Source organism: Phyllostomus hastatus, unplaced genomic scaffold (assembly GCF_019186645.2).
Source record: "Phyllostomus hastatus isolate PE091 unplaced genomic scaffold, TTU_PhHast_1.1 phas_contig_58, whole genome shotgun sequence".
In the NCBI taxonomy this organism is placed as follows: domain Eukaryota; kingdom Metazoa; phylum Chordata; class Mammalia; order Chiroptera; family Phyllostomidae; genus Phyllostomus; species Phyllostomus hastatus.
In genome coordinates this window covers 29,315,863-29,341,737 of record NW_025333916.1, presented here as the reverse complement: position 1 = coordinate 29,341,737, position 25,875 = coordinate 29,315,863, and the positions used below count along the sequence as shown (strand labels likewise).

Here is a 25,875-nt window from a genome sequence, read left to right as displayed (position 1 = left end):
ACTAATGACAAATCCTGTTAACATTTTGGCATATATTTATTTCCCAAAAGGGAACCATCCTGAACACAGTTTTGTAACCACCTCTTTTTGCAATGCATTGTTAATGAGTTAACATGTCAACAAAAACATGTCCACATAATTTTTAATGGCCAATTTGTATTTTATTACATATGCATTCAGCATGATTTAATCATTCCTTTCTTGGCGGTTATTTAGGTAAATTTTATGTTTTTACTTTAAAATCAGGCCTGTGGGCCTGGGCCGTGTGGCTCAGCTGGTTGGGGCGCCATCCTGTGGTGGGTTCCATTACAGATCAGGACACAGGACTAGGTTGCAGGTTCCATCCAGGGTCAGAGCATAGGAGAGGCTGCTTCTCTCTCATGTTTCTCTCCCTCTCTCTGTCTCCCTCTCTTCCCATCTCTTCCAAAACCAATAGGCATGTTTGGGGTTAGGATGAAATATAAAACAAAAACAGCCCTGTGTGATGAACATTTTTATAGTGCAGGACTTATGATGGATGGCCCGTTTTAAATCTTAACACAGCTACTTACTTGCTGTGTGACCTTAGGCAGGTTACTTGACATCTCTGTGCTTTAGTTTCTTTATCTGTAAAATGAGCATAATAAAAATCAGCTCATAGTGTTGACTTGAGGATTAAAATACATGATTCATATAAAGATCTTAGAACTGTATCTGGCACATGTTAAATACTCAATAAATGTTATCTACTATTACCTCTGTGAACACTGACGTATTTCCTCACAACTTCATTCTAAAATTAAGAAAGCTTAGGTCACTAAGCTAGTTAGCAGCAGAAGCAGGGAGAACTGGACTTCCTTTTTAATCTGTCCACCCTTTCTATCGTTTTGGAGTAGAGTGCCCACCAAGTTTAGGATACTAAAACATAAATTAGTTAAAGTAGGATTATTTTAATAACTCTTCTCTGCAGAGACGGGTCCGTAAAACAATGAAGTTTAGCAGCTAATACCTAGAATAGGGAAAGGAAAATGGTTGTGATTCAAGCTTCAGTCAACCCAGGAGACAATTGACTTTTCCGAGAGAAAGGAAACCCCGACCTATGGTTTCTATGGTTACGGCTCCCGCGGAGTCCAGGCTCTGGCTTTCTATACTGCGCAAGTGCATACTGCCGATTTAGCCATCCGGCGCCTTCATTTTCGAAGGGAAAGCCCCTCCCTCCTCTTCCCCGCGTCGTCCTATCGTCGCATTCCTTTGCCTATTCCTAGAGCTGTGGGAGTCTGTGACGCAATATGTGAGCGTCCGCATCGTTTAGAGCTGCGACGCTGAACATGGCGCGTTCCTAGAAGCGGCTTTCGGCATCAGTAGGCGGCGGCGTGTAGACAGCAAGCGTGGGGCGCGGGACCAACCGACGCCGCTTCGTGTTGGGGAGTCGAAGCAGGAGAGCTGGGCTATACCGGACGGAACCAAGCGGTGAGGCCCGGGCCTGAGAGCCCAGAGCGCACGCGAGTGAAGGAAGGAGTGGGTTGGGCAGCGGAGATCTGCGTGGCCAAGAAGGGACGTGGGTCTGTCTACAGGGAGGTGAGGGATAGCTGCAGCGCGACGAGGGCCTGCAGACTTGGCTCTTTGCGTAACCCCAGGAACCCCTGGGAGCTCTGGGCTCTCCCAGTCATCCCGGAGTGGGAAGCATGGTCCTGGAGGAGTCGGGTGCCAGACGGCAGACACTGAGTGCCAAGATGAAGAGATCGTAGGGTGCCCGTTGTGGCTGCGGTTGAGGGCCAGGGGTTGCATTTGCCCTTGGGGGATAGAGAGACCGTGGTCTTCTTTGGTGCAAAACCATTGTGCATTGTTACTGCACATATGGCACTGCTGCTAATAGTAATACAGTGAAAGCTTTAACGAAGCATTAGACCCTCGCTAGCCTGTAATGAACAAGTGAAGAAGTTACACATTTTCAGAGAGGACGTGATTGCTGGGGGGCATGGCCGCCAAGGCTCAAGCCCATCGACTTCTGCAGCTTTATATTTGGGGGTATTTGTGATTCAGCAGAACTGTTGGAAGCCCATTGCATTCGTCATTATTCTTTAGTTGTGTATATGTGTGTTTTGTGACATGATGATTGAGGGAAGTATTATTTCAAAGTGATTGATTAAAATAGCTAGGACAAGTGGATTGTCTACAGGTGCCAAGATTGCTATTGACACACTCCCTCCCCACCCCAGTGAAAAGGAAGGAGCTCCGTTGTAGTGCAGTAGTATCCTTGAAATTTGTTATTTTTCAGAAGGAAGTAAGGAAGAGCATTTTACAGTCATAGATTTCCACCATCCCCCCCTGGATAGGGAGTTCACGCCTCCATTTTCATGTTATTTCAGATTTCTCTATTTAGTACAGAGGCTTCAAGTTAAGGACAAATTGACTCTACAGTATAAGCCATCCATTGCATGACATCTTTTCTTACATCTTTCATCACGAGGAAGATTTCTGTGAAATTACAGTGAAAATCTTTCCCTATTGGTTATGATAGGATTGCACAGGGAATAGTAGAAACAGTTTAATTATAGCAGTGCTTTGTGGCAATATGTTTTAGCTCTAGGGCAGCTGGGCTGCTCTGTCCTAGTTAGACTTCCTAAAGCAGAAGAAAATTCTCACCAAAAAGAATTTAGTTATAGTAATATGATTAGAGGTTCTAAATGAATATGTGGAAATTATTTGGTAATATAAAAATCTTTAGATTATGTGATACTGTGAATGTGTTTGCATTCAGATTAAACCAAAATGCAAAAGATTATTTGTAGACTGAGACACTAAAGATTTTTCCAAAGATAAATACGTGTTTTTTCAGAAATAGAAATATTCATGTTTTGGAAGATAATATGTTTGATTAGATAGATTTTAACCTTTGTGTTGTATGGATGTAGGTGTGTGTATTTGTATTTAGTCTTGGGCTTCTCCTAATTTTGTGTTATTTCTGGCAATATTGTTCATCCTTTTCTGTGCATCAAATGGGGATTGTTTATTATCAGAGTGACTCAGGGAATGGTAAGGCACCCTTATAATCTCTGTAGGGCTTGAGCTGGATCGGTGGCATTCTACACCCTTGCTACTCAGAGTGTAGTATATGGTATCACCCGAGACTTGGTTAAAATTGCAGTCTCAGGCTTAACCCCAGAGCTACTGAATCAGAATCTGCACTTTAACAAGCTTTCCACATGATAGGAATGTACTTTAAAGCTTGAGACACACGCCTTTGGTTGGTAAGGAAGACTGAGGTCATGCATAAAAATTATAGCGTCATTAATTTTAATTTAAGGTGATCTTATGCTGATTATAGAGCCTAATGTATCTGATTGAAGAAAGTAAAACCCAACAAGGGCTAGTGACTTGTATAAGGTCACACATATCTAGATGTAAAACCCAGGGTCTGACTCATTCCATTGCTTTTCGTTTGCTATTTACTGCCAGATTATTAAAACTGAACCAAAGCATTCATGAATGACATCTAACTATTCATTCAACAACAAACATTTATCATGTAATGGACAGGCAGGCCAATAATCCTGTGTGTCTTTAATAACTACTTCTTTTCCTTCTTCTGTCGAGATTGCTACTGACATACTCCCTCCCCACCCCAGTGAAAAAGAGCTCCGTTGTAGTGCAGTAGTGTCCTTGAAATTTGGTTATTTTTCAGAAGGAAGTAAGAAAGAGCATTTTACAGTGATAGATTTCCACCATCTCCCTTTTGGATAGGGAGTTCACGCCTCCATTTTCATGTTATTTCAGATTTCTCTATTTAGTACAGAGGCTTCAAGTTAAGGACAGATGGACTCCATAGTAGAAACCATCCATTGCATGACAGCTTTTCTTCCATCTTTCATCACCAAGGAAGATTTCTGTGAAATTATAGTGAAAATCTTTGGTGGTAACCCATGGCAGTTATTAACCTGCTTTTTCTTTTCCTCCTTAGTCTTTCCTGGATAAAGTTGCTTTCCACTTGACAAGAGGAAATGAAAGACTTTCATGAGAACTGAGAACTTCATTGCTTTTTGTCCTCTTTCATCTGCAAACGTCTACCTCTTTCTGTCCATCTCTAAATGCTCTGAGTTTTTTCTCCTTAATGACAATGTTTCCTCAGTGTATTGGTTTGCTAGGGCTGCATTAATAAAATACTTCAGATTGGGTGACTTAACAGAAATTTATTTTCTTACAGTTTAGGAGGCTGGAAGTATAACATAAGGTTCCAATGGGATTGGTTTCCTCTGAAGCCTTTATTCTTGATTTACAGATGACCACCCCATTTCCGCCTCTTTACATAGTCATACCTTTGTACACTAGAACCTCTGGTATTTTTTTTTTTTTAATTAGAACACCTATTGGATGATGGCCTCATTTTAACTTAATCACTTCTTCAAAAATTTTACCTCTAATACTAAGGATACTGGGGTGATGGCCCCAGTATATGAATTTTGGGGGAACACACTTCAGTCCATAAGCTCCTATATACTGTGGACCAGCACTAACTCATCAGGATTTAAACACAGTCATTTTCAATACTCTCTTCATCTTCAGTTTCATCTCTAATTATTTGCTTAAGTTTCTTGAAAGTTATATTTTTCCTACCTCATTACTTTCTTCTCCTGATATATTGAAATCTATCAATAAACTGCAGTCACTGAATTTAGTGAGGATGATGATCCATTGATCTCTTTGTTTTGAAATGTACTGGAATCTTTTTAATAATTTGATTTGACTAGTTGTCCTTTGAAATGCTGTTATGTTTCTGCCACACTATAGTTTCCTTATTTCCCTCCTATGTCTTGGTTTATTATTCTGTCTTCTCTGACCGCTGGGATATTTGTTTCACTTGAGGTGCTATCTTCTACTTCTCCCCACTCTCCTTGAATGGTCTTAGCTCTGATGACTTCAACTGCTCTCTCTACTTTGAGGAGTCCCAAATCTGTCTCTTTAGCACATATTGCTGTTCAACTTTGACACATTGTTGCTGTCTTAAGATACCTTAAACTCATGTCAAAAATTGTTTCTCACCCTTTCTGAAGTTGTTTCTCTTCCACCTTCCTATGGTTCTTACGTGCATCACTCATTTGGAGATGCCCAGAGTCTTCATTCTTCCCTATTATTATCCTATATGCTACCTTTCCCCTGCTTAGCTATCTAATTATTTATTAAATCTTGCTTTTTTCGTCTATCTTTTCCCTGTGGTTACTACCTTGGTTCAGAGTATCATTATTATCTGGATGTTTGTGTAAACCTAAATAATTTGCTTGCTTCCAAGAATCCATACCATCTCTCTCTACCCTTCCTTTTTCTGTAGGCAGATTGCACTGTTCTGCAGTTTCTCTCTGTAGAGTTTTAGATTAAAATCCAAACCACTAAGCCTAGAAAATAAGAACCTTAATGATTTGGGCCTTGCTTGCTTTTTGTTTTCACCTTCTGCTATTTCCTGCCTCTTGTTTTTCTGTCATGCTGAACTATTTACAATTCTTCAGAAGTTTTAGGATGCTTTTTAAAATTTAGATATTTACATGTTGTGTGTCTTCTAGAACATACACCTGTCTGACAGATACCCAAATTGTACTCTTCTGGATAACTCCTACTTAACAGAAACGCTACATTATTCCCTCCTGGGAAGCCTTCCCCAACCTCCATATGGTGCGTTAGGCTTTTTACATTCTTCCATAACAGTTTATTATAGCACTTATACTATATTGTAATTGCTGCCTTTTTTCCTTTCTAGACTTGAACACAAAGTGTCTTATTTATGTCTCAGAGTAGTGCCTGGCCAGTAGAAGCTGTTTCATTGTTGAATGCAAGTCAAATTACCAGAGCTGAAAAGTTGGAATATTATATAACCTGGAGGTTAGATCGAGTGGGCTTGAAAAGTTAGAGACACGGATTTATTTTTGTGCCTTTACACAACTGGAAGCAGAGATTGAGATTTAGTCATTGAATTCATCCATTCATTCATTCTCTCATTCATTCACTTAGGGAGAGAGTTGAGGTGAGAGAGACAGAGAGAGAAACATCCATATGCAAGAGAAACAGCAATCAGTTGCCTCCTCCACTGGGGTTGAACCTGCGACCTTTCAGTCTACGGTCAACGCTCCAACCAACAGAGCTACACTGGCCAAGGTGGAATTCATTATTTAACATCTGTTTATTCATCACTTTTCATATGGGCCAGTTACTGTTCTACATTCCAGTGATACACCTTTGAACAAATCAAAGCCCTTGGTCTCTGGACCTTAAATTCTAATCAGGGGAGCCTGGACAATAAACATATACACGAGGATGTCAAACAGCTAAATGTGTTATTTGTAAAAATTAAGAAGGATATCTATACAAGAGAGATTCTGGGCTGAAGGGTGAGCTATTTTAGATTGTGCAGTCAGGGAAGACTTACTTGATTAGTTGACAACATGAGCAGAGACTGGATTGAAGTTAAAAAGGAGGACATGCAGATACTTGAAGGCGGAGCTTTCGAGCTAGAGGGAACAAATGCAAAAGAAGGACAAGATACATTTTATGTATCAATTCCACTAAACATGAACGGCCTTATCCAGGTCTTCTTGTACACTTACTTATGCAGGAGTTTCTCTGGTTTTAGCACCCAGTGTGGAACTTTTGGGTCATAGGATATAACCTGGTCATAGGACACACACACATTTAATCTCATTAGCAGTGACAAGATTGTTTTCCACAGTTGTTGTACCAGTGTATGTTCCTAGCAGCAATGCATAATTCGATTTCCATACATTCTTACCAGCACTTGAATATATGTGGACTTTGTAATTTTTGCCATTCAGATGACTTAAAAGTAATATATCAATTTTTTAAAAAAAATCCTGATAACCAGTGAGATAGCATCTCTTCTAATATTTATTAACCATTTGGCTTTTCCCATCTGTGAATTTTCTATATCCTTTGTCCAGTTTTCTTTTGTATTTCTGATTCATATGGATTTTTTGTATACTCTGTATAATAATCCTTTGTCTGTTTCAATCATTTAAAATTTTTTCTCCTAATCTTCACCTTGTTAACTTTGGGTATGATGTTTTCATCGACTCCATGAATTTTGGCCTTCAATTCTGATATAGTATAATTTATCAGGAAGATAAGCTAGAATCTTGATGTTGTATTTTGGTTCTTAGGTCTGAAGCTAACGAAACAAAACAAAACAAGACAACAACCACAACAACAAAACCTCCCAAAACAGTTAATTTCACTTGAGGTATATCAGTGGACGGCACTGTGATCAAAAAGAAAAATGTTGTAGCCAACAGAGTTGGGATGGAAACCTTGAATTCTACATTCCAGAAATGTCACTCATCAGCCCTGTGACCTAAGTCACAGTATCTCTTTAGCCACTCTGGGACATAGTTTCTTGGTCAGTAAAATAAAATTATTAACTTAGACATACTTACTATTTAGAGGACAGTAATAGCTTCATGGTGATAGAAAAATTATTTCAATGATTCAAAACATGTTAATGTAGAATAATTCCTAATTGTGTGAACATTACTGGGCATACAGCCTGTACATGTTTTAATGAAGTAATTTTTATAAATGTAGTGACTCCTGAGGCTAACCTCTCAAAACTATGAGATTCTTCCAAGACATAGTTATAGACAATGATGTCCTGGACCAGTAATTGGAAACTACCAATCAAAGATGTATATATTTGGACAGAACTGATGGTCCCTTAACATCTAGCAAAAGGTTTTGATGAAACATGAATTTGATTGGTTATAGTCTATTAAATTCAGGCTGTGCTATTACTGGCTTTCCGATTTAAAGAACAATATCTGGTGTAAAATCAAGATTTCCTCCCTATTTCTGTTTTACATCAGAGAAGAAATTTTAAAAACAATAAGCATAATTGCTGTTCTTCAGTAGTTTTTATACAGATGTTTATTTTTTTGTTTCAGCCAAAGAGATTTCAAAGAGGTTGCTGGTGACAGTAGTTGGGGCCTTAGACAGTGCTGGCACTGTCTTGGTATGAGGGTTACCATCGTTTAGGATAAGACCCTTAACTTTTCCTCTTAGGAGGTGTTCAGTCCTGGGGACTCTCATGTATACCAAGCAGGCAAGACAGTGACACTGCCATTTCCCTAAAGACTCCCAAGCGAGACACAGACACTTGGGTTTGTTGGACAGGACTCCTTTCATGACTGCCCCTGGCTCTGTGTACTGCCTTCTTACGTAGTGCATAATTTACCGATGCATTTCTCCACCCTCTAGCTGGAGTGCCTTGTTTTATTGCAGCTTGTCTTGTTGAGCTTCAAAGTAGCTTGCTTTTTAACAAATTGAAAGCAAGACCCTCTACCAGCAAAAAGCCTATGACTTGCTTTATGGTGGTGACTGAGAACCGAAGCTGCAAATCTCTGAGCTATGCCTGCATACTCTCCACAAGGGCAGGGATTTTTTGTCTTTTTAGTTTATTGATGTACCTCATGTGCCTAGAATAATGTCTGACATTTGTAGGTGTTCAGTAAATATTTGTTGAATGAATGAAGGTAGAAATGTTTGATGATAAACCAAGTAAATGTCAGGAAGCTGATTAGAGAGCACAGGATTAGACCAAATGGTGTTAGGTATTCCCAGTGAAAAGTCTTGTTAAATTTTCTTGGCTCAATAGGCCCCATTTCAGTAGAGGGAGATACTGAATGGACTGTTCATTCATTTTTTCTTTCTTTCTTTCTTTCTTTCTTTCTTTCTTTCTTTCTTTCTTTCTTTCTTTTTCAGCTATTCAGTATACTATTTACTATTATATATTTTAATACTTCTTTCTTTACTGTGATGTAATTCCTATTCTTCCAGCACGGTTTTTGTTTCTTTGACCTCTTTCTGTTTCCCCTTTTTTTAAAAGCCAGCTTAACTTTCCACTCTTAGAAATCACAGTGACATCATTGCTTGTTTACTTCTTCAAACATTTACTGAGCATTTGCTATATCTCTGACACTGTACTATGTAGTGGCATATATAGATGAATAAGACAAAAATGCTTGCCTTTAAGCTGTTCATGATTTTGTAGCTGAGATGTAAGTAAACAAGGAAATAGATGTAATAATAAAAGTATGTAGTATGTAGAACAGTAGGGTGGAGGAAGGGTTGCTTTACTATCTAGTTACGGATTTACAGAGGTGATGTCAAATGTGAACAGCAACTTTAATGATTTCTGTATCATTGTCTATTAGCTGCCATTTTAAAGATTTTATTCATTTATTTTCAGAGAGAGGGGAAGGGAGGGAGAAAAAGAGGAAGAGAAACATGATGTGTGCGAGAAACATCAGTTGGTTGCCTCTTGCTTTCTCCCTCCCAGGGACCTGGCCTGCCATCCAGGCATGTGCCCTGACTGGGCATTGAACCAGCAACCTTTTGGTTCACAGGGCAGTGCTCAATCCACTGAGCCACACCAACCAGAGCTTAGCTACCATTTTAAAAAACAGACACAGAAGTAGACAGAATTGCCTAATGAACCCCTTCTTCTCATTGTCAATCTTATTATTATTTTTTAGTTATTTCTAACCTTTTATTTAACTTATGGATATTTAAGTTCTATTTATATGTTTTGCTCTTCAAACAATGGTTCAATATACATCTTTTTGCTTATATATTTTGTATATTGGTAAGAGTACATCTGTAGAATAAATTTTTAGCAGTGGACAAAATTAAGGAACATAGGCATTTAAAATTTTTTTTAATATATTTTATTGATTATGTTATTACAGTTGTCCCATTTCCCCCTTCACTCCCCTCCACCCTGTACACCCTCTCCCACCCATATCCCCCCTTTAGTCATGTCCATGTGTCATAACTTACAAGTTCTTTAGCTTCTGCATTTCCCATACTATTCTTACCCTCCCCCTATCTATTTTCTACCTACAATCTGTGCTACTTATTCTCTGTACCTTTTCCCCCTCTCTCCTCCTCCCACTCCCCTGTTGCTAACCGTCCATGTGATCTCCATTTCTATGGTTCTGTTCTGGTCTAGTTGTTTGCGTAGTTTCTTTTGGTTTTGCTTTAGGTGTGGTTGTTAATAATTGTGAGTTTGCTGTCCTTCTACTATACATGTTTTTTCTTTATCTTCTTTTCTAAGATAAGTCCCTTTAACATTTCATAAAATAAGGGCTTGGTGATGATGAACTCCTTTAACTTGACCTTATCTGAGAAGCACTTTATCTGCCCTTCCATTCTAAATGAGAGCTTTGCTGGATAGAGTAATCTGGGATATAGGTCCTTGTCTTTCATGACTTGAAATACTTCTTTCCAGCTCCTTCTTGCCTGTAAGGTCTCTTTTGAGAAATCAGCTGACAGTCTGATGGGAACTCCTTTGTAGGTTACTGTCCCCTTATCTCTTGCTGCTTCTAAGATTCTCTCCTTCATTTTTACCTTGGCTAATGTAATTATGATGTGCCTTGGTGTGTTTCTTCTTGGATCCAACTTCTTTGGGGCTCTCTGAGCTTCCTGGACTTCCTGGAAGTCTATTTCCTTTGCCAGAATGGGGAAGTTCTCCTTTAGTATTTGTTCAAATACGTGTTCAATCTGTTGCTTTTCCTCTTCCCCTTCTGGTACCCCTATAATTTGGATGTTGGAACGTTTAAAGATGTCCTGGAGGTTCCTAAGCTTCTCCTCGTTTTTTTGAATTCTTATTTCTCCATTCTTTCCTGTTTGGTTGTTTTTTTCTTCCTTCTGATCCACTCTATTGTTTTGAGTCCCAGTTTCCTTCCCATCACTCTTGGTTCCCTGTGCATCTTCCTTCATCTCTTTTATGGTAGCCTGCATTTTTTCATCTAATTTGCACTCAAAAATCAACCAATTCTGTGAGCTTCCTGATCACCAGTGTTTTGAACTGTGCATCTGATAGATTGGCTATCTCTCGGTTGCTTAAAATGATGAGTCCTGGGGCATTGATCTATTCTTCTGTTTGAGACATGTCTCTCTCTCTCTCTTTTTTTTTTTTTTTTTGGTCTGGTCGAGTCTGTTATGTACTGAGGGGCGGAGCCTTAGGTGTTCACCAGGCCTGGGCACCCCAGTCTCTAGATTGTGATGTTGTATGTGGGGGCGGGGGTGGGAGGGAACAATGGCAGTAGCTCTGTTCTCCTGGGACCTCAGTCCCTTCTCTGGGATCCTGGGTTGCGCGCTTTGCCCTGGTCCACAATCACCGCCTCACTGGGTCTGCCAGTAGCCACTTGCGTACTCAGGGTCCACCTGCTGCGATCTTGTGAGCCCCAGATGCCTTACATGCTCCCGGTTGCCTTATGTGCCCAGTTCTCCCTGTTCTCCGTGCCCCGCGCTCCACGCCTGGCTGCTCCTCTCCGCCCCTCCTACCGGTCTGGATGAACGGGTCTACTTCAACTTCTTGGCTGTCTGACTTCCATTCAGATAAATTCTCTGTCAGTTCTGGGCGTTATTCTGCCTCTAAATTGTTGTTCTAATCTTGGTTGTGCATGGAGGTACAGTGCGTCCACCTATGCCTCCATCTTGCTGGAAGTCTCTAAAATTTTTTAAAATTTATTTTTAGAGGGAAGGGGAGAAAGAGAGAAACATCAGTTTGTTGTTCTACTTATTTATGCATTTATTGCCTGATTCTTGTATGTGCCTTGATCCAACCTTGGTGTATCAGGATGATTTTCTAACCAAATGAGCTACCCGGCTAGGGCTTCATAACGTATGCATTTTTATTTGCTTTTTTTTTTAAATTTTATTTTTTATTTTTTTAAGGTTTTATTTATTTATTTTTAGAGAGGAAAGGGAGGGAGAGAGGGAGAGAAAGAGAGAGAGAAACATCAATGTGTGGTTGCTGGGGGTTATGGCCTGTAACCCAGGCATGTACCCTGGCTGGGAAGGAATCGAACCTGCTACACTTTGGTTCGCAGCCTGTGCTCAATCCGCTGAGCTACTCCAGCCAGGGCTTAAATTTTATTTTTTGATTAAAGTTTTCATTCCACACTATTGTATTAGTTTCAGGTATACAGCACAGTGGCTAGACATTCACATAGGTTACAAAGTGCTCCCTCCAATAATTCAAGTGCCCACCTGGCACTTTAGATAGTTATTACAGTATTATTCACTATATTCCCTGTGCTTTACCTTACATCCCCATGCCTATTTTGTAACTAATACTTTAATATTTCTTAATCTCATCACCTTATTTCACCCTCCTCCCCAACACCCCATTTTTGACTCCATCACTTGTTCTCTTGTATCTGTAAGTCTGTTTCAATTATGTTTGTTTGATTCCACATGTAAGTGATATTATGTGATATTTGCCTTTCTCTTTCTGGCTTATTTCATCTTACGTCCACCCACTGCCTCCCTAACTACTGTTGGTAATACTGGTAATACTGTCTAGAAGCTTGTTCAGATTCCGGTTAAACTGTTTTTTTTTTTGTTTTTAATTTTTTATTTGTTTTGTTTTTGGCAAGCTGCTTTAAGAATTTAGTTTCTCAAAATAATAAAATGATTCTTTCTTTAAACTTTCTAATATAGTGACTTTTCTGTTACCATAGAGAAGTCTTCACAGAAATTTATTTCTTTTTTGTCTTGGATACATCATCTTTCTTTAGTTTGCTTTTGACCTGAGGTAGTTCAGCAATTCTGTAATATTTCCTATTCCTAATTCCCCAAGAATATGCCCTCTGCCTGCTATTCTTTTTGTAGATTTGGGCTGTAGATATGAGTTCACTTGCAAGAATTTAACTATTATTGAAAAAAAATGATACCTTCTTCGATCCCATCTGTTGGAAATGTTCCAATAACACATGGTAAATACTATAATGCTTATACATTCCACTAAAAGGCTGCTGTCTAAGTATTTGGCCACTACTTGTTCTTCCATGGAGGAAAATTGGAGCTTTTAAGTTACTAATGTCACTTTGTCAGTGGCTTGTATTTGGCCATATTTGTCCATTTCTTGAATGTGGAATACTGCAGGTCTTTTCTCATCAGTTGATTTCATTCTTTTCCTCATATTACTCTGCCTGTTCTTGTTCCATTTTCTCAGGCTCCTTTATGCTATAAAGCATTGCTTATGTTACTGCATTTTCTTAAACTCTGCCGTAATTACTTTGTGGATAGCTTAAAACACATTCAGATCTTCATCTCACATTGTCTTTTTGTAGAGAGTATTTTTCAAAGATTCAGTAATTAACTACAGAAGTAGAGACAGTGGTGTAAGGAAATTTTTTGCTTGTCATGTTTTGTTTTATGGTGAAGTTTTCATTTTCATGTTTTGAATTCCATCTTTTTTGTATTACTTTTTTCTTTACCCTCCCATTTATTTCTTTCCCTCAGGAGCTCTTTTTGCATCATTTCTTTATCTATCTTCTTGGACCGTATTTCCATATTTTCGTATTTCTAGATGACTGTCCTGGCCAAGTGGTCACTGAGAATTCCATTCTCTTTCTCTGTCCTTGAAGGTCAAAGGATCATTGGAATATACTCTTCAGGCTGTAGCACTTACTTCTTACCATCAGGTGGCACTGCAGATTACTCAATTTATTTTTACGTTCTTAGGAATGGTAGAACTATGTAGTAGTGCCTTATCTGGTAAAGAAGTTGATGTGGAAACTGACTTAGAAATGAAATTAAACTATGCTTTACATCTGAAACAGATACAAAATAATATTGAAATATACATATATAACTAAAACAAAAATGAAATTAAAGACACTCTATTGCTAACAAGTACAAATCTATTTTTCTTTATGTGGTGGAAATCTATATAATATGTGAAGCTTAAAGGAAAGTAATCAGCACATTAGAACTTTTTGGTTGGTTTTATTTTTCTGTTAAATATATTTTTTAAAGATTTTATTTATTTTTAAAGAGGGGAAGGGAGAGAGAAAGAGAGGAAGAGAAACATCAGTGTATGGTCGCCTCCTGCGTACCCCCAACTGGGCACCTGGCCTGCAACCCAGGCATGTGCCCTGACTGGGTATGGAACCAGCGACCCTTTGGTTCCCAGGCCAGCACTCAATCCACTGAGCCACAGCAGCCAGGGCTATTTTTCTTTTAAATATTTTAAACTATTGTTTTTTATAAACACCAAATAATAAGAATATTGGTATTCTTAAGTGCTTCTTAGAGATAACTGTTTGCATTGAACTGCTGTTTGATTACATGACTTAGAGTTTCTGGAGTGAGGAAGATTGTTTTGGTAATCATTGGCATCACAAATCTGGGATATGACAGAACTCTTGTTACTGAAGACCAAGGTTGTAAGCTTTCTCTCCTGAACTTTTATGATCAGAGTACAATTAGTGACTGCATTACCTACTTAAATGTGCTATATTTAATATAGTGCCATGATCTCTTTATATGTGCTTGACAAGAGAAATCCACAATGATTTTAAGGTCTTGAAAAGTCGGGAGGTTTTAGGAGTAGGGAAGAGAAATGAAGCAAATTTTCCCATGGAAATTTAAAACAGGTTTAAAGTGAAAATTCTTGGCCTTTTGAAAAATGTTTTTTTCAACATAAAGATAAAATATGTAGACTATAAGAATCCTCATAATCCCTGGAGCTACCTAAACACAATTACTCTTTGTAATTTGATTTGTTTTCTGTTTGTCTTTTATTCTTAGGGTGTTTGGAGATATATGGAATTATCTTTAGTCAAGTGCTGGGAAGTGCTGTTTACATAAAACATGCAGGGATGCTAAATGACCTGTAGTACATACATGGAGAATAATTTCCCTGTCCAAACCACCAGAGGAGCTCTGTCAAGAAACTGAAATGAACCCAAACTGTGCAGTATGGATTCGAATGGTGCTGGCATCTTTGGAACCTTGACTGTTGTCCAGAGTCTGTGTCTTTAATTTTACTTTAATGTCTTGAACACATGCTCTTCCTTGCTCTGAATTAACATCATTTTTTGTTGTTGATACTCTGCCCAAATGTTTTTCATTTAGTCACTTTTCCTTGTATCTTGCTGACTGTGGCATTTATACAGTCAAAGCACTTAAAAAAAAATAACAGTTTTATTAGGACACACAGACCATACAAATCACTTACCGGAAGTATGCAATTCAGTGGATTTTAGTATATCCACAGAGTTGTGCAACTGTCACTACAGTCAATTTTAGAACATTTTCATAGCCCCAAAAGAAACCATGTTCCCATCAGCAGTCATTCTACATTTTCTCTCATCCCCCAGCCCTCGGCAACCACTTACCCATTTTTTGCTTTTGTTTAATCTTGAAATTTTGTAAAAAGGGAATAATACAACATGTGGTCTTTTGTGACTGTCTTCTTTCACTTAGCATAATGCTTCAATGTTCACTTATGTTGTGGCATATATGAAAAAGGATTTTATTTCTTGTTATTGCTAAGTAATACTGCATTGTTTGGAAATACCACATTTTATTTGCCCATTCATCAGATAATAGACATTTGAGTTTTCACTTTTGGCAATTATAAATAATACTGCTGTGAAAATTCATGTACAATTTTTTTGTGTATTCATATGTCTTAATTTCTCTTGGGTATATAAATAGAGTTGGAGTTTTTGGGTCAAACATTTTGTTTAACATTTCAAAAAACGGACAGATTTCTCCAAAGTGGCTGCTCCATTTTACATTCCCACGAACAATGCGTTGGGGCTCCATTTTCCCACATCCTCCTCAATACCTCTTAGTACGTGTACATGGGTTTTTGACTGTAGCCATGCCAGTGGGTATGCAGTCATGAAGATTTACCCCTAGATTTTCTAAGAGTTTTATAGAGTTACCTTTTGTAGTTAATTTTTGTGTGTGGTGTAAGGAAATGGTCCAGCTACTCTTTCGCATTTGGATAACCAGTTCAACACCATTTGTTGAAAAGACTGCTTTATTTATTGAATTGCCTTGGTATGCTTGTTGAAAATCAGTTGACTATTAGCCCTGGCTGGCGTAGATCAGTGGATTGAGCTCGGGCTGCGAACCAAAGTGTCGCAGGTTCGATTCCCAGTCGGTACATGCCTGGGTTGCAGGCCATGACCCCCAGCAACCGCACATTGATGTTTCTCTCTCTCTCTCTCTATCTCCCCCCCTTCCTTCTCTAAAAATAAATAAATAAAATCTTTTAAAAAATCAGTTGACTATTTATTTTTATTATTATGATTTTTTAATTCTCAGCCCCAGGATATTTTTTCTAGAGAGAGAGACAGGGAGGGAAGGAGAGAGGGGGAACGTGAAGGAGAGAGAGAGGAAGAGAGAGAGACAGAGACAGACGGAGACATTGATATGTGAGAGAAACATCGATTGGTTGCCTTCCTCAACATGCCCCCACTGAGAATTGAACCCTCAACCTCCTGGGTATGTGCCCTGACAAGGAGTCAAGCCTATAACCTTTCGGTCTATGCAACAATGCTCCAACCAACTGAGCCACCTGGCCAGGGTAAAAAATCAGTTGAATTTAGATGTAACGGTTTGTTTCTGGACTTTCAAATCTGTTTCATTAACATACATATCCATTGTGCCGGTTACCAGCATTTTCATGACTGTAGTAGTTTAGTGAGTTTTGAAATCTGAAAATATGAGTGAATTTCCCATATTTCTGTTTTTGATTGTGACCAGAGAACATATTTGTATGATTTTAATCCTTTTAAATTTGTTTAGGCCTGTTTTGTGGTTTAACATATGGTTTCTTCTGGAGAATGTTCCATGTACTCTCTGTGTCCCCTCAAGAGGAATGTGTGCATTCTTTTGTTGAGGGGAATGTTCTCTAAATATCTGTTAGGTCTAGTTTGTGTATAATGTCGTTTAAGAACTCCATTACTTTCTTCCTAGTTGTTCCGTCCATTATTGAAAGTAGAGTATTGAAATCTCCAGCTGTTACTGTTCCTGGTGTGGAACCTTGGCCCTTTGAGCAGGCTGGGGTAGGCATGATTGAGGCCACCTGTTTTTGGCCTCATGTGCTTGAGGTAGAGCATCTGCTCCACCAGCGGTGCTTGGGTGGAAGAAGAGAGCCCTCGACCTCTCAGCTGCACTTGCCTGAAATAGAGTGGCAGCACAGCTTGGGTGGATGAGAAGTGCTGACTGCCTGCCCCTCTTTGGGAGAAACTGGGTTGAGAGGGAGCCCCTTGTTCTTGGCTACAGCTGCCTGGGAGTAGAGCTTCTAAGTTTACTGACTCACTGCTTTAACATTTAGTAGTGGGGTGGGTTATTGTTTACATATGCAATCTCCTAAAACTAAGGACAAGCTCACATAATGTGGTAATCTAAAGGAAATGATCATGGCTGAAATTAAAGTCACTGTGGATCTAAGATGGTTGGTGGCAGGCAGAAGTGCTGAGTTTTCCCTTGTCTGTTTCTTTCAATGAAAATTAGTTAAGTTCCCAACTGTAGGCACATTGGGAAGTATCTTACAGAATCAAGCCTAGAAAGTCCTGTCACAGGGTATGAGTATTTTTAGGCTGTTTCACATTTGTTACATTGTTTAGACTTTTATAGAATCCAAGAATAGAAAAAGTCCACTAATGAATAAATTGAACTGACTCAATTGTGAAACACTGTAGGGAGAAGGGCAAGCCCCTGTGTCCTTTTAATTTTCTACTTCTTTGTTTCTGTTCTTAGAGAAGAGTTTAGATTTTGAATAATTCTCTTCTGTAGCATACGTAATTGAGGGCTCATAAAGTAAAAGCAGTGTTTCCTCTTGGACAACATGTTGAAACTGTACAAATTAATGAAAAATCAAAGCAACCTCAGTGTTCATATTATTAATTAGAAAACAGGCACATTTGATCTTGCTGTTTCTGCTTGGTTGTCTTAAGGGTCTTAGTAATTGATAGGAATGCTGAAAGGAAAAGGATAAATTCCTTTACATATGTAGAGGGTTTTTCACACTACATGTAGACCTGTACGCAGAGGAGCTGTGACAGTGCTTTTACTGTGAGAGACTAGCTTCCCTGGCCTTCAGGTCTACTGGTGGTGATCTCCATGCAGAGCCTGTCAAGTCCGTTGAGGAATACATGTAGCCATTCCCACAAATCCCTGTCTGTCGTATCCTCCTCTTATCTTCCACCCCTCCTCCCTTACTTACTCCTTCTTTCCTTCTTTCCTTCCTTTTCTCCTTCTTCCTGTTTTTTTTTCTTTCCCCTCCACCTTCCTTTATTACCTACAGTTTTGTCCAGTTTTTTGTATGGAGATTGGTTGTGTGCCTTTTTCAATACTAGGTGCAAATAACAGTAGCAACCCTATTTCTGTAATTCTGCTATTCAGAGAAAAATTCTGCTATTCTGTAATTATGCTAATTCCAAAAAAAATATCAAAGGTTAGTTTTTCAGGTGTACCACCCTCTGACTGACTACTAGTAATCCCTAGTACTCATCTATCTTTTAACCCAAATGAAGTTTTTTCCCACTCTGTTACATTTGAATGACTCCATACATTTTACTCCCTGTTCTTTGTTGCCATCCCTGTGCTTTTAAGAGAATTCCACAGTTGAGTACTGTATGAATATTTAATGTGATTCTTTTAGGTTTCTGATGGATTCGGAAATCTTTTTGACAGTTTCTCTAGGAACCTACTGTGGGAGAGCATGGTAGGTTGGTGGGTGTTTGGGAGTGGGAAAGGCTGGAATTCCAGAGACCTGATTATTGGGTCTCACCCTGCCATGTGCTAATAATTACTACATGATCCTGGACACTCTCCTATAGTTGGAAGGTCTTTCTCTATAAAACAGTGATATCAGTCCACACGTCAGATTTGCTTTGATAGGTTTGTTTGGGATCTTTAAAACACTTAATATGCTTTAGTAATGTGGTATTTTTTAATAATCCATGATAAGTCTGTCATTCCTGAATTAAGTTATTTTTGATGATGCATTTAATTTGCAATTTAGGAACTGATAGCTGCTTAAACTTTCCTTTGTAAGTTAATTAGTCCTTGGAAATGTTTCCAGTAGAAGTTATGAAAGATGGTTTGTTTCTCAGACCTAAAAGCCTTATTCTCTATTAGCTGAACCACTCATAGTTGTGTTTCTGTAGGGAAAATACACTCTGGGTTCCAACTCTTATTTTTGAAACTCACTTTTCGCAGTTTGTTCTAATGACGAGAATATATCTTTCTGCTTCTCACCGCATAATCTCCCAGGATTTGGATAGAGAAAGAAACCCTTTCTGATCTTACCATGGGAGCCACGACCTCAGTCCTTGGCACAAAATTGGTTCTCCAGTGGGTGAATTGAGCCCTCCCTCCCACACTGGATGGGCTTCTTGGGATCAAGAATCAAAAGCAAGGGGAGGAGGGGACAGGGCATACACTTCTGGGGAGGACCTGGGTGGAGTAGGTAGGGATGGAATCCAGCAACTTCATTAGAACAGGTAAAGGCTGAGGGTGAGGGGGCAGAAGGATAAGACCTTGCTGTGAAGGTCTGGAAATGTGAAAAGTGAAGGTGCATGATGTACATGTTGAATGTTCTGCACTGTCTTTGCTCTAGGTGAAAACTGCTCTTTTTAGTAGTAACCCAAAACGGACATGGTTTTTTCTTTCTTTTTGGGGGGTGGGGATGAATTCTGGTAGAACATTTTACTATTATTGTTTATATTAATATTTTAATATATTCTTTCTAACTTCCAAGGGCTCTTTTGGGGGTTTATCTATTAAAGTCAAGACACTTTATTTTCCCCTACAAGGTCATCCGTAAGCTGTTCCTGCCTACTTCTCCAACCTCATCTTGTTCTACTTTCCTCTTTTCTCATAAGTGTTAGTCATACTGACCTTCTTAAATTTATTTCTAATCTTTAGGCTTTGTTGTCAGTTGTTTTCTCTGTCTGGACCTCTGCATGGCTGAGCATCTCTTGTCATTCCTGTCTCTTGTGTCACTTCAAAGAAGCTTTTCCTGAACACCCAATCTAAAGTAACACATTCAGTTGCTATCAGTCTTTGAAACATGATGTTGTTTTCTTATATCACTACTTTCCACTAGAAGGTAAGCTGCATGAAGTCAGGGACACTTTTTTGTTCTTTGCTATATTCTAAGAACAGTGGTTGGTACACAGCAGGCTTTCAGTAATGTAATGAAATAAATCAGTTAATTAGCTGCCATGTGGTTCAGTGTGAAGTACTTTATTCAAAATTGGTCGCCTTTCTTTATTCCGCAAATATTTATTAAGCATATATCATGTGTCTTGTTGAGCTCCTGGGACTACAGAGATGCTTTAGATGTCAGTGCTGGCACTTGAGTGAGGCGGTGTTAGATACTGATTACGGTTAGTGTGGCTTTGCTGGTTAAGTCCGGCAGTGCCACTTAATAGATTGTGTCTGTGGCAAGGTAAGGTCTCTGATCCTTTACTACCTACCACATAGAATTACTACTAGGAATAAATTAATTAATAAAGCCTTAATGTAATGCTTAACAACATGTACACTCAGATAATGGCTATTATTTTAAAACTTGAATTTTATTTTTATTTTAGCTGGCTTAAATTGAACTATGGGAATTTTAAGTAAGTGTATGGGTGGCACATAGAAAAGGTAGAAATCCAGCAGAAACATGAAGGAATAGGTGAGTGATTGAAGTGTAGGAGTAATTCAGATCATTGAAGCTTTTTCTCCATTCATGTTTCTGGTAATTTGGTATGTGTAATATACATTCAAATATGTTAATTTATCATTGCCAGGTTTCCATGGATCTCAATAGTGCCAGCAGTGTTGTTCTTCAGGTCTTAACGCAGGCCACCAGTCAGGATACTACTGTGTTAAAGCCAGCGGAGGAGCAGTTGAAACAGTGGGAAACACAGCCGGGTTTCTATTCAGTGTTGCTGGTAAGTTGTTCAAAATAGTTATTTGTATTTTTGTAAAATGAGATACTATTATATTAATTGTTTTAAAACTTACTTATGTTACTGATTTACTTAGTGAAAGGTATCCATATGTTTGGCTGCCATTGCACTGCAATTTACTAATTCAAGGCATGGCTCTTTGAGGGCGTTTAAGAGATGTTTGTTGATGGGTGAGTAAATAATGGAGCAGGGTATTGGTAGCATCTGCTCTAAATAAGTTTTTTTAATTGTTTTTTTATGAAGAAATGAAATACTTTAATTCTCAATGTTTGCGATTTTTTTGTTTTTAATTTTTAATTTAATTTATTTATTGCCATTTTATTATCCATATTTTTTATCTTTTTTTTCTTTTTATAGAAGACCCTGTAACATTTCATGTAATACTGGTTTGGTAATGATAAACTCCTTTAGCTTTGTCTTGTCTGGGAAGCTCTTTATATGTCCTTTGATTCTAAATGATAGCTTTCCTCAGTAGAGTAATCTTGGTTGTTGGTCCTTGCTTTTCATATTTTGAATATTTCTTGCTACTCCCTTCTGGCTTGCAAAGTTACTGTTGAGAAATCAGCTGACAGTCTTATGGGAGCTTGCTTGTAGGTAACTAACTGCCTTTCTCTTGCTGCTTTTTAAGATTCTTTGTCTTTAACCTTTAGTGTTTTAATTATGATAAGTCTTGGTGTGGGCCTCTTTTGGATGTCTTGTTCGTTACTCTGCACTTCCTGGGCTTGTATATCTATTTCCTTCACCAAGTTAGGGAAGTTTTCTGTCATTATTTTTTCAAATAGAGTTTTCAATTTCCTTTTCTCCTCCTTCCAGTATCCCCAGGATGTAAATGTTGGTAAACTTGAAGTTGTTCCAAAGGCTCCTTACACTGTCTTCATTTTTTTGGATTCTTTTTTCTTTTTGCTGTTCTGATTTGGTGTTTTCTGCTTCCTTATATGCCACATTGTTGATTTAACTCTGGCTTCGTCTATTCCGTTGGTTCCCTGTCAGGGGTGCCCAACCTTTTAGTGTCTCTGGGCCACACTACAAGAAGAGTTGTCTTGGGCCACACATTAAATACACTGCAACATGTAATCACACACAAAAAATCTCATGTTTTAAGTCAATGTACAGTTTTGTGTTGGGCTGCGTTTATAACTATCCTGAACCACATGCGGCCTGTGGACTGCAGGTTTGACACCCCTGCTTATTCTTCATTTCATTAGTGTATCCTTCATTTCTGACCGATTCCTTTTTATGGTTTCCATGTCCTTTTTATGCTGTTGTAGTTCTGAGTTCATATGCTCCTCCTCTAGGTTCATTAAGTATCCTTATAAAGCAGTGTTTTGAAATTTGCATCTAGTGGATTACTTGTCTCCATTTTGTTTAGTTCCTTTTCTGGAGTTCTATTTTTTCATTTGGAACATGTATCTGGTAGTTTGTCTGCATGCCTTTATTTTATTTAGTTCTTTTTCTGGAGATTTCTCCTATTTTTTCATTTGGTACCTACTTCTTTGTCTCTGCATTTTCTCTGTGTTTGTTTCTATGTATTAGGTAGAGCTGCTCTGTCTCCTGGACTTTGTAGAGTGGCCTTGTGCAGTAGATGTCCTATAGGGTCCAGTGGGGTAGCCTCTCAGTCACCTAAGTTGGGTGCTCTAGGTGCATCCCTGTGTCAGCTGTGTGCACTGTCCTGTTGTAGTTGAGCCTCGATTGCTGTGGGTATCACTGGGAGGCATCAACCCCCACTGCCCCAGGCTCATTGGCTCCTAGACTCGGCTGTACCTGCAGTGGAGGAGTGGCTGTGCAGAAGTTGATGCTTTGGAGCAGGACTTGCTTTAGTGGAGCTTTGGTGCTCACCCAGTCTTCCTGTGAGTGTGTTACTTGTGGAAGTGGTAGGGTTGTAATCTTGCATGGTCTGAAGCTTTTCCTGGGGTGCCCTGGCTCTGGGGCCTCATGGGAGGTGAAAGGTCAGCCACTACCTGTACCCTGCCTGCAGCCACCAGAGCTATAGAGCTATAGAGCTATCTGGAGATGGCATGAGGCAATAAAGGCCATTGGCTTTGAAGAGCTACTAGAAATGGCTTGGGTTGGCCCACAAGTTGGGTGACGTGGGGTGTCAGGGAATCACCAGGGCAGGGCAAACAGTGATAGCCAGGTTGATGGAGACTCTGATATAGTGCCTGCCTGCCAACTCTGCATGTGTGAGTGGGGTGGGTGTCAGAAAAGGAACAGTGACCTCTGCCAGCACTTTCGTCTGGCAGAAAGCTGTCCCCCAGCTCTTGCTCTGATGTCATACAATTCGAGCCACTGCCCCAGTGCTGGAGCTCAGAGGGAGTGAGTAAGTCTGTGTGTGGGCTCATAGGAACAGCCTGGGACTCCAGAAGCCCTTGTCTCCTTCAGATACAATCCCCACTGGTTTTTAATAGCCAGAAGTTAATGGAGACTTCTTTTCTTGCCACTGGAACCCTGGGCTGGGAGTCCTGGTGTGGGGCTGGGATCCCTTACTTCTCAGCGGGGGAGGGGGGGGCGGGGGGGGAGGCTCCACAGCTGAGATATCCCTCCCAATTTTAAACTGCCACATGTGCGTGTGGACCAGCCTACTCCATGTCTCTGCCCCTCCTGCCAGGCTCACTGTGGCTGCTTCTTTAAATCCATAGGTGCAGGACTTCTATTCAGCTAGATTTCAGGAGGTTCTGAATAATGCTTGTTTTGTAATTTAGTTGTGATTTTGATGTGGTTGTGGGAAGATTTGAGTACTGAGGGCATTTACCTACCCTTCCATCTTGATCAGAAGTCCTGTGATGTTTTGAATTACAGTGGAAATAATTAGTTTCACTATTTTTATATACATTTATAATTATCAGTTATAAATTTTTTATAATAATTTTAATTAAATTCTTAGTAAAAATTTAAAGATCACAGAGCAATTGTTACTTTCTCCCTGATTATTAAGATTATGTTGCATCATTTAGCTTACACAATCATTTTTACAGTCTTCCGAGACTGTGCAAAATGAGGATTACCTATATTAACATAGCAGGTAAATATTTTGAGTAATGGTTAATACTGAGTTGAAATTATTCACATCACATCTGCATTATATAATTTAAAACTGTTCTACTATCAAACATTGTTAAGCACACTTGTTTTAATGAGAATACTTAGAAATAATTCATTTCACAGAATGTACTAATAACCCAAGGGCTTTGACTCCGTAGAATCTTTGAATTTGCGCTGTGATGGGTATATTTTTATTTAATTTAGATGATTTTCAGTTTTTGTGTGTGTACGTTGTGATTATATAATGAGGTTTATTTTGCTTTATGTTTTTTAGGGAAATTTTCAAACATACTTAAAGTAAAATAATATAATAAATCTTCACCTGTCCATTACTCAGCTTAAACAATTAACATTCTACTGAATGGGTATACTTCTTAAATGAAATGTAGAACTATAGGTATTTATCAGATAATATGGTGTTATAATTTACATGAAACATTTAATTAATTTTTTTTCATATTTTATTGTGAGTATATTAATTGAACTTTTAACATTTGTTTATTATAATACTATGTATTTTTATTTGCAGAATATTTTCACAAACCACACTCTGGATATAAATGTAAGGTGGCTTGCTGTGCTGTATTTTAAAAATGGAATTGACCGTTACTGGAGACGCGTAGCACCTCAGTAAGTTTCATCAGTCTCCCCATCCCAGTGAGTTTGTGTTTATTTAAGTAGCCCATATACCAAAACAGGAACATTGTAGAGATTAGCACAGTCCCTTTGTTAGGATGACCTGCAAATTTGTGAAGTGTTTGACATTTAAAAGAAAAAAAATGTATTACTTATTAAAGAAGAAAAGTGTCCTGCATGGTAATTACAAATCAGTATCCATATTGCTTTTTTCCGTGATTTTTTTTTTTATTCCAGGGAGGTGTTTGTGTGGATTTCTTGTTGCCCTGCTTTCAAGGATCTTTAATTTTATGGCCACAAAACAAAGGCAGCTTGAGTTGAAGGAGTCATGTTGAAAAAGTATATTTTAAGTTTGTTTTGTTAAAGAAGTATGAGATTAGGATTTTGAAAAAACAAATCATTGAGAAGGATATCCAAAGTCTTTTCTGAGCCAGCTGGGTGTTAATTCTGGTGTCTTCTGCCTAATTTCCTATGTGGTGGGAATGGGATAATGTACATTTGTAATTTCATCAGATTCAGTTGTAATTGCTCTGTAAGTGCTCAAGTGAACATACTTCTCTTGATAATTAATTACATGTTATATAACTGATGGAAAGGCAATGTAGATATGACCCCAGAATTTATTTGGTATAAAATAGTGAATCTTGCTGAAGAAGTAACATAGCCTTTGCTTTCCAGTAGATGGCACCATAGCTCTTATACTCATAGGGCCTTAAAAAAAAACTTGTCTGAGTACTTCAAAATGCATATAAAATATGGTCTTGAATAGTATTGGAAGCAACTAGAATAGTTCCAGGCTATACTTAAGATACTGTAGTATAAAGCAAAACCATCTCTTATTTTAAAATTAATTCATAATTTTGAGATAGAATATTTAATGATGAGAAACTAGACTGTTGAGTTATTGGAAATAGTGCTGTAGTACAAACTTTTCTGCTACTATATCCAGTTAAATTTCAGGAGTTTCCTAAAATTAATTTTTAAAAGTTTATTGATTTGAGAGAGAGAGATCAACACTGATTTATTGTTCCACCTATCTGTGTATTCAGTGGTTGATTCTTATTATGTGCCCTGACTAGGATCGAACCTACAATCATGGCTTATAAGGGAGGATGCTCCAAATAATGGAGGTACCTGGACAGGGCCCAAAATTGATTTTTCACTGGTTCTATGAAGAATATGGTTATAATGAGCATAAGATGGAGATGTAGATATATGTTGCCTCCTCGCATAACCGAGAGAAGGACAACAAATTTCAAAACAAAATAACAAGAACTGCCAGAAAATTGAACTGTATGGAAGTCCGACAACTAAGGAGCTAAAGAAGAATCATTCATCCAGACCGATAGGAGGGGTAGAGATGGGGAGCAAGGGCAGAGAGGACTTGAGGCAAGGTGGCAGCTAGAGGATGGGGGCGGGCAAGGCTGCGGCTGTTGGACTGGGT

General features: G+C 38.7%; 1 protein-coding gene across 3 annotated transcripts in view; it reads left to right on the top strand.

Annotated features, from left to right (window-relative positions):
* The first annotated feature begins 1,306 nt into the window (after positions 1-1,306).
* IPO11 (importin 11) overlaps positions 1,307-25,875 on the top strand; it is a 182,372-nt gene continuing 157,803 nt past the window's right edge. For all 3 annotated transcript variants that reach the window (XM_045847914.1, XM_045847913.1, XM_045847916.1), the window contains exons 1-3: positions 1,307-1,449; positions 20,595-20,738; positions 24,325-24,425. In XM_045847914.1, coding sequence (XP_045703870.1) covers positions 20,601-20,738; positions 24,325-24,425 — 239 coding nt within the window. In that variant the 5' untranslated portion in view covers positions 1,307-1,449; positions 20,595-20,600. The remainder of the gene's footprint in view (positions 1,450-20,594; positions 20,739-24,324; positions 24,426-25,875) is intronic.